The sequence below is a fragment of the Canis lupus genome, chromosome 5 (assembly GCF_011100685.1).
Source record: "Canis lupus familiaris isolate Mischka breed German Shepherd chromosome 5, alternate assembly UU_Cfam_GSD_1.0, whole genome shotgun sequence".
Classification (NCBI taxonomy): domain Eukaryota; kingdom Metazoa; phylum Chordata; class Mammalia; order Carnivora; family Canidae; genus Canis; species Canis lupus.
In genome coordinates this window covers 31,502,036-31,510,679 of record NC_049226.1, presented here as the reverse complement: position 1 = coordinate 31,510,679, position 8,644 = coordinate 31,502,036, and the positions used below count along the sequence as shown (strand labels likewise).

The window sequence follows — 8,644 nt, the reverse complement described above, 5'->3', positions numbered from 1 at the left end:
GTGTCCTCCGTCCACTTCGGGGAACCCACCTGCAGAAAATGGACTCAGGAATCAGGAGTCTGTGTCTGTCCCACCCACAGTCACATGCCCGTGTTGGTGACGGCTTCCACCCCGTGGGGAGTCCCAGGATGTGGGTGCGGATACTCGTACTGGTGCCCGCACTGACCCTGCCAGGAGCTGGGACCTTTCCACAGAGATGGGGTGCTTAGCTTCTGCCACCCTGGGGCTTAATCACTGGTATTTTCTCCAGGGTGCAAATGGGGAAACTGAGTCTTGAGGAGGTCAAGGAGCTTGTCCAGGGTCTGCCTATGGGTTCCTGCTAGGAGCTTGCACTTCTTGCACACCTGCCTGACAGCTGCCTCCCACACTCAGGCTGTACCTGTACCCACTCTTCCCACTCCCAGGGGCCCACCTCCCACTCCCGGGCCTGCCCTCCAAGCTGGGGGGATGTGGCGCATGGAGGGTGCAAGGGGTGGGGGGTGTGCTGGGTGGAGAGAGCACTGGGTGGGGAGACTATAGGGTTGGGGGAATATAGGGCAGAGGGGAATGCAGGGTAGGAGGGGAGCCCGAGACGGTGGGGTGAGGGGTGGTCAGGGTGGAGGAATGCTCTGAGTGGAGGGTGCACAGGGAGCAGGGGAGCCTGGGGTGGACAAAGCGCGGGGTGAGGGCCTGTGGATGGGGAATGTAGGGTTGTGTAGGGTGGTGAGGAGTATGGGGTAGTGGGGAGGGGAGGTTGAGGGGGAACCTAGGATGTGAAGAGTGGGATGTGGGGGACAGGGTGGGATGAGGAGGGGGCCTTCCAGGAACCCCAGAAATTGGGCCACAGATGTTTGTGGTCCTGGAAATGGCGGGTGCTAAGTGCACCTGCGTCTAAGCCGGGATTCTCCCTCTTGCGGACTGTGACCGCAGCTCGGGGCCCTGGCTGGGGACCCAGAAATCAAACCAGACATCTCCTCCTCTCATGGGCTCCCACCTGACATCTCATGCTGTATTGTGGACACTGCAAGGTGGGAGGGAGGGTCCTGGGATCAGGAGTGGGGGAGAGGCTGTCACCTGCTGAATGTTCCTGGGTGCTTTCACCTGAGTATGGCGGGGACCGCTGTGGCCTGCCCTAAGGTGACCCAGGGGCTGTGCCCAACCCCGGCTCCTACGGATGGCGGGGGGTAGTGGGGTTGCTAAGCAGGGGCCGAGAAGCCCAGGCTGTGTTTGGCGGCCAAGAACCCGTCTAGGGCTGCAGGACCCTATGCGAGCTGAGGCTCGAGGCCTCCCTGTTCCCTACCCCCGATTGCTCACGTGCTCTGCTGACCCTTGGGCTTCACTCACAAACACAAAGTCAGGGATAAAATGACTAAGGATTTCAAGATGGTGATCACCAGGCACAAAGCCTCAAGGGGAGGTGGGGGGCACATGCAAGTGCTCTGGTCACTTGCCCATGACGCTGGCCCTGCACATGCCCTGTCCATGGCCCGGGGAGGGGTACTCAGTGACCAAGATTCTCTGCCAGGTCTCTTCCTGAGCCTTGTGCTCCCCACTGCTCAGCGGGGCCTTACTGCGTGGACCACATAGCCAGCGGGAAGGGCCGACGTGAAGGGGACAGAGCCCCCCATGCCTCTGCTTGGGCCTGGCTGGGGAGTGAGGATGGAGTTGGTGGGCTTCCTGGCCACAGCACTTAACCCTCATCCGTCCCTTTCATTGCCTGTGGGTGACCATGAGCACCCAACAACCACGTGAGATGTGAGGCCCTGGATCCAAAGCCCCACCCCAAAGACACGTCCACTGTGCAATGGGTTATTTTGAATATTTCTCAGACTGGCCAATGACAGCTCCAGAGCCCGGGCAAGGGATTTCCTGGGGGCAAAGACCAGGACCCCTGAATATCATCCTCTCCTTCTTTTTTCTTTTTTTAATTTTTTTAAAAATTTATTTATGATAGTCACAGAGAGAGAGAGAGAGAGGCAGAGACACAGGCAGAGGGAGAAGCAGGCTCCATGCACCGGGAGCCCGACGTGGGATTCGATCCCAGGTCTCCAGGATCACGCCCTGATCCAAAGGCAGGCGCTAAACTGCTGCGCCACCCAGGGATCCCCATCCTCTCCTTCAGACTGGGACTTTTTAAGTACTTTCCTTTCTCTTTCTCTTTTTAAAAATATTCTATTTATTTATTTGAGAAAGACAGAGCATGAGCAGGGGGAGAGGGAGAGGGAGAAGCAGGCTCCCTTGTGGAGCCGGGAGCCTGATGTGGGGCTCGACCCCAAGACCTTGAGATCAGGACCTGAGCCCGAGGCAGGTGCTTTACCAACGGAGCTCCCCAGGTGCCCGCCCCACCCCCCCGCATCCTATCTTTCCTGTCATGGTAGATTGTCAACGCAAACACACTCTCCGAGTGTTTGGGAGACACAAGCACCACTCTATGGCCAGTGGATGGCTTCAGAAGTAGCTGGTGGCAACTTAGGAGCACAGGATGTTCCAGACCTCCGTCATGCTCTGGGCTGGGGTGAGGCCCCCGACCTAGCACTAGCCTTGCTGCTGGCCATGCGACTTTGGGCACAACTCTTTCTCTTCAAGGTGTCTCCCCATTTACAAGCAAAGGACTTAATAGATGGGTAGCAGGTGAGGTGAGATCAGTCCGTTTGGTGCTGAGAATGCTGGTACTGCCCCTGAGGGAAGCAGCCCAGCAAGATGGAGAAAGTCATGCGGACATTCATGTCCTGATAGGATCATCTCGCCCCTTTATTACTGATTTAGAGACAAGGATCTAAGAGTAAAGGAAGGTTCTCTATAACAGGGTGCGCACTGCAGTAGTGCTCACCACGGCAGAAAATTGTGGGAAGCCAGGTCAGCTTGGGAACAAGAGGAGGACCTGATGAATTAAATGATGGATCTGCCCCAGCCCCTCCCATGGGACCGTGCATGGTCTCCACACAGAAGTCCCCTGAAGACTCTTGACAAGTCCTCGAGCTGATCTGATTCCGAGCCAGAAAGGCAGGATTCAAAACCACGTGTGCAGGGACGGCCACGGGGTGGAATGTATTCCTGCAGAGATGGGCCAGAACTGGAGAGGTAAAGGTGATCATTCCTGCATCGTTGGGACAGCGATGGTCTCCCCCTTGTTTTTCCAGACTTCATGTTACTTGTTCTCTGTGCAACTAAAGCAATCAACACACAAGAGAATACAAGTAATGGGCCAAGGGGCCACTCTTGGCACTGATGCTGCCCTGTGCTGTTCTGATCCATGCCCACGCAGACGGAGGATCTCCACCAGCTGTCTGGGTGGCCCCAAGTTGCCTAGCAACCACCTGCTCCACGGCTGTTGCTAGGAAACCAGGGACAGAGCCAAGGACGCCTGCCTAATGCCATCTCTTCCCATCAAGTGCCCTCCTGTCATGCTCCCATCCGGGCATTTCCCTGCTCCCTGGCTCCTTCTCCAAACCGCCCTCCTGGCTGGGGCTCACCACAGTACAGGGGACCACGGGTTCTCCCTGGGACCCCTTCCTTCCCTGGTTCCAGGATTAGGGCCTGGACCAGAGCAAGGGAGTCTGTATTGCTCTCATCATCGGGACGAGTATTGCCTGCCTTCCAGAAGTCCTGAGGTAGTGATTCCTTAAGAAAAGCCACTGAGGGGCTCCTAAGTCCCCAAAGTCCCACACGCATGCCTGTGTCTCTACCTGTCCCATGAATAAGTAAAATCTTAAAAAGAAAAAAAAAGGCATCCTTCCTTGAGAATTCATTCCTTGTGTGAATTCAGCAAATGTCCATCTAATGTCTGGCACTTGCGTTCTGCTAGACCTTGGGGGTATAGGTCTTGGTGGCCGCCAGAGGAAGTAGTGGGAATACAGTCATGGGTTTTGCCTCTGGGGATGGGGTGGGATGGTATGAATTCACTGTGCTGGGGGACTGTGAATGGATGCCAGAGGCTTTGTGGGTGTTACTAGGTTTGTATACACTTGGCATCGAGTGGGCTGGACGGAGGTCATCCCGGTGGACCAGGGACAGTAAAGCTTCTTTTCTTGGCACATTAATGGTTCTTGGTGTCTTTTCGCAGTCCTGAGAGTGAAGCTCCCAGGTAGGGAGGGCTGACAGCCTTTGAGCAAAGACAGAGGCTCCCTGCCCTGGTCAGACTACAGCTTGTTCTCAATGGAGAGATGGGCCCCTGGGAGCAAAGGCTACTGGGAAACTCTAGGGCACAGAGGGCACTGGCTATTCACTTTGAGGCTCTGATCCGAGAGTCGAGAGTCAAGAGTCGTTGCAGCTGGCTTTTCTCCACCTTCCACTGACCTAGTAATACCCGAGGACCTTCCTTTTGTGCTCCCTCCCCCATCTTTTTTTCCCAAGATCTAGCTTCCTCCTGCCTCCCCAGTAGCTTTTCCTTGTCTTCCTGTGAGACCCCAGCAGTGCCCTGTGTGGCCCCTGTGAGCTGTCCCCTAATTCAGTTTACAGTCCCAACGCCCCCCATGTACTTCTCAGTCTGAGACACCCCATCTACCCAGCTCGCTGCCTGTGGTCCCCATGTGGAACGATGTAGTTTCATGACATGCAAATGCCCGCGGTCCCAAATAATAGGTTTGGGGGTGTTCTGACAGTGCGAATTTAGGCCCCAGCCGAGCAGGGGTCAGAGAGCCACGTCACTGCAGCAAGGAGCTGGGTGAGCTGTGTTAGTGGGCAAGGGGGAGCGTTTATGGGGCCCCAGGAAGGGAAGGCGTAATGTTCCTGTCTTAGCACATGCAGGGCACCGGCTGGAGCCTGTGCATTGGTGATCTTGTCTTAACCTCAGAGTCAGGAATGCCCAAGAAGAGTATCCCTGGGGCTGCGAGGCAGAGGGTGATGTCAAGGGGAGTGGGCCGGAGTGAGTGGGGGGGAGAAGTGACTCCGAGGGAGCAGGATGACCATCGTGGGGGTTACAATCAGCTCATGCTTCCTGATCTTGGGCAGAGCTGGCTCCCCTGCGATGAGAAGGATGTTGGTGTAAATCTGTTAACACCAGCAGGTTCTGTTCTAAGATTGCTGGCACCCTGGGACTGTGGGGGTGGCTTGTCGACTTGGGGACCATCCCGAGGGCGGCCCTGTGTTCCTATGGATGTGCACTGGCCAGGATGGGAGCTGAGGGATGTGCCCGGGGAGGGTTCCTTTACCAAGTGCCTACTAACAAAGCTTCACTTCATGCTCGCCTGCGTGCCAGGCACTGTGCGAGGCTCTGAAGTCAACTGATGAGTTCACACGTGGCTCCCGCTCTTGGAGAGTTTCCTGTCTGGTGCGGGGAGGCCAGCAATGGAGCAGGATGTATGAAGCCACGTGCTGAGTGCTCTGAGGGGAATGAGGGGCACCAGGTGCCACGGGAGTGCAAGGCAGGGGTGCTCAGTGCGGGCAAAAGGTGAGGGAGTCCATTTGTGCTGGAGGAGACGTCTAAGTGGGGTCCAGACCCCGTTTCCCCTGTGGCATCCTTCTCTGCCCCCTCCCAGCTCCAGCAGCCCATCTTGCCTTCAGAAACTACGGAGCACAGTTTGGGTTCACGCAAAAACCCAGCCCCACAGGCTCAAGTGAAAAATGAATCTCTTTCTGGCCCCGATTCCCCCCGGGAGCCCACCCTCACCAGCCGCAGGGCCCCCTTGCCCCTCCTTGCATCCGAGCGGCCCCGGGACAGCTCCAGGCTGGGCTGCGGCACCTGCCACCCCGGGCTCTCAGCTCAGGCTCCTGCAAGGTCCGCAGAAGTCCTGCCAGCTGCAGATGGATATTCCCTGAGATGTAGTGTGGCGCCTCGACAGCCCACCTGGGAAAGCTGAGCCTTGTGTGGTGCCCCCTGGGCGGGGGCATCGCTGGAGCCCCAAGACTTCGGAGCCGGAGGGTGCTCGGACATGTGCTTGTGTCCAGATGGAGATGCCGAGGCCCCTACGAGTGGTCAGCAGAGCCAGGCCTCATGGCAGGTGCTGGAGATGCAGCTGCTGGGCTGGCCAGGAGGCGCCTGCTTGCCACTGTTGCCGCCCCACTTCTCCCAGAGTTCCATGATGAGGTGAGGGTGGGCCTCCTTCAGAGCCTGGTACACCTGGTCCTTGCAGGCCCGGTCCCACGACCTGCTGAAACTGAACAGCTTCCGCATCTGGCTGGGGGTCGTGGCCTCGGCCCGCACCCTCTCGTACTGCTCCTCGCTCAACACCTGCCCATGCAGCATGTCCAGCACAGGATCCACCGACGTCACCCGAGCCACCAGTTGCTCCCGATGCCGGTCCACGAAGTGCAGCCAGGCCGGGGCATCTGTGGGGAAAGGGCGAGGCTGGCCGTGGACCCAGAAGGGCCCCCACAGTGGCCCCTGCCTCTGACTGCCACCCCCCCACCCCCCGCCAGCTCTCTTCACTCCCTCCTCTGCATCCCTCCTGCCAGCATCAGGCCAAGCACCAGGCTGGGGCTGGGGCTGGGTGGGGCCCAAGACGGTGGCCTCCGAGGCTGTCTCTTGGCCTCTACATCTGTGCAGGAGGATCCCCCCCTGGGCAAGAGTAAGGGAAAGAGGAGGGTCTATGCCCTGGGGCACACTGCATCCCCCTGAGGCCTGATCCCGGTGGGGGATGAAGGCTCAGGTCCCTTCCTCTCTCTCCCCAGCCCCCTCCAGGATGCACGGGGCACCCAGGACTGCCCCGGCGCCTGAGGCCTGCCCATCACTGACCTGCGGGGGCTGGAGGAGCCAGAGAAGCCACAGGCCGGAGATCCCCTGGGGATGGCAGAGACAGAGGAGCGTCAGTGACAGTGCGGGCTGTTGCTTGTTGGAACCTCACCTACTTCTGAGATGCTTTCGTCCTCAAGACAAGCTGTGGATGGGGTCTGTCCATGAGCTGGAACAAGGACTGCAGGGGCCCCTAGACATTGCCTGGGGGAGTCCCTTCCTCGTGCATGTGGGGAAACTGAGGCTGTAATCATAGAGATGGAGACATTCAGACCCCAGAACGTGTGGTTTATGTAGTCCAGGCTGCGACTAACCACCTCCCCAACGAGAGAACTTCAACTATCGGAGACAGTTGCCTTGACCTTTTCCTTCCTCTTTTTATTTTTATTTTTTTAAAAAAGATTTTATTTATTTATTCATGAGAGACAGAGAGAGAGAAAGAGAAGCAGAGACACAGGCAGAGGGAGAAGCAGGCTCCATGCAGGGAGCCCAACGTGAGACTCCATCCTGGGACTCCAGGATCACGCCCTGGGCCAAAGGCAGGCGCCAAAACGCTGAGCCACTGAGGGATCCCCACCTTCTTCCTTTTAAAAAATATTTTATTAATTTATCTGAGGCAGAGCGAGCACGGGTATGGGGAGTGGCAAAGGGGGACGGAGGAGCAGATGGGGACACTGAGCAGGGAGCTTGATGTGGGCTCGATTCCAAGACCCCGAGGTCATGACCTGAGCCTGAGGCAGATGCGGCACTGACTGATGGAGCCCCCAGGGGGCCCTTAGTTTGTTGTAATTCTTGAGAAACTCTGCGGAAGGTCCATGCCTGTCAACACCCAATTCAAGGACAGCATGGAGCCCCTGTGGTGTGTGCAGCTGGCGGTCTGATTAACTCAGGTTCAAATCCTGCTCCTTCACTGGCTGTTGCACGACTAGAAAAGGCCTGGCCCATCTCCTCCCATCATTTATGATGACACAGACCCACGTGCACACGTCTCTGAATCTCCCCGTCCTCCCTCTGAGTCCCCCCGGACTTGGCTTTACCTGGTTTCACCAGGGCTTCCCACACCACTGTGTCATCCTTTTTGTCTCTCACTTGCAGCCTGATCCCCGACCCCAAGTGGCTGACGTAGAACTCAGAGAAGAGCTGGGGTTCCTTGGGGCTGCGGTAGCAGAGCTCCAGCTCCTGGAGAGAGAGAGAGAGAGAGAGAGAGAGAGAGAGAGAGAGAGAAAGAGAGAGAGAGAGAGAGAGAGAGAGAGAGAAAGCTCGTCCTGTGGTCTCTCCCCCAACCTTCCGATGCCTTCCTGGCCCCCACTCAGCCCCACGGGGACACTCCCACCATTGCCTGCCCTGAGATTAATTGCCACCTCCAGCCGCTGCTGTTTTCCTAATTTCCCTGCAAGTCTGGATGCCGGGCACCCCTGGATGAGTCAGGACTCACTCCAAGATGTACTATGTGCACATCCTAAATTGGACCCCCTCTCTCCATCGCCCCCACTTGGACCTCTGACCCTCACCCCGCCAGCAGTAAGTCTGGGGTCCCAACCGTGACCCGCTCTCAGGCCCACTCGAACCAGTCCAGTGCACACTGGCCGTGCCCTACGTTTCCCAAGCTCAGTAAATGGCGCTCAGGCCCCACGATTTCCAGATGTAGGCATCATCCTCAACCCCATCCTCTCTCCACCACACGCTGGGTCCTACTGGCTCCATCTCTGAAGCGAATCCCAAATCTGTAGACAGCTGTCCTGCTGCAACTGCTGCCTCCCAAGTCGGGCTGCTGTGAGCTCCTGCCTAGCCTTCCGCTGTTTCCACTCTTGTCCACCCACTGTCCACTCCTGCCCAGCAGCCAGGACAGTCCCTCTGAGAGTAAATCCAATCTTGAATGGCCATGTGTGAGACCCGCTAAGAGCTTGTCACTGCACCAAACTGCACAGGGGCCAACGGGGCCGATGACCGGCCACTCAGGTGACCGGGTCCATCTCTCACCCTGTTTACACCCAA

At 57.6% G+C, this 8,644-nt stretch overlaps 1 protein-coding gene across 6 annotated transcripts in view; it reads right to left on the bottom strand.

The window, feature by feature from the left end:
• Positions 1–2,706: 2,706 nt before the first annotated feature.
• Positions 2,707–8,644, bottom strand: part of NLRP1 (NLR family pyrin domain containing 1) — a 40,161-nt gene continuing 34,223 nt past the window's right edge. For 4 of the 6 annotated variants that reach the window (XM_038536461.1, XM_038536459.1, XM_038536460.1 and 1 more), the window contains 3 exons: positions 7,687–7,828; positions 6,653–6,697; positions 2,713–6,246 (listed from right to left, as the gene is read on the bottom strand). In XM_038536461.1, coding sequence (XP_038392389.1) covers positions 5,894–6,246; positions 6,653–6,697; positions 7,687–7,828 — 540 coding nt within the window. In that variant the 3' untranslated portion in view covers positions 2,713–5,893. The other 2 variants (XR_005359433.1, XM_038536462.1) reach the window with 2 other exon arrangements.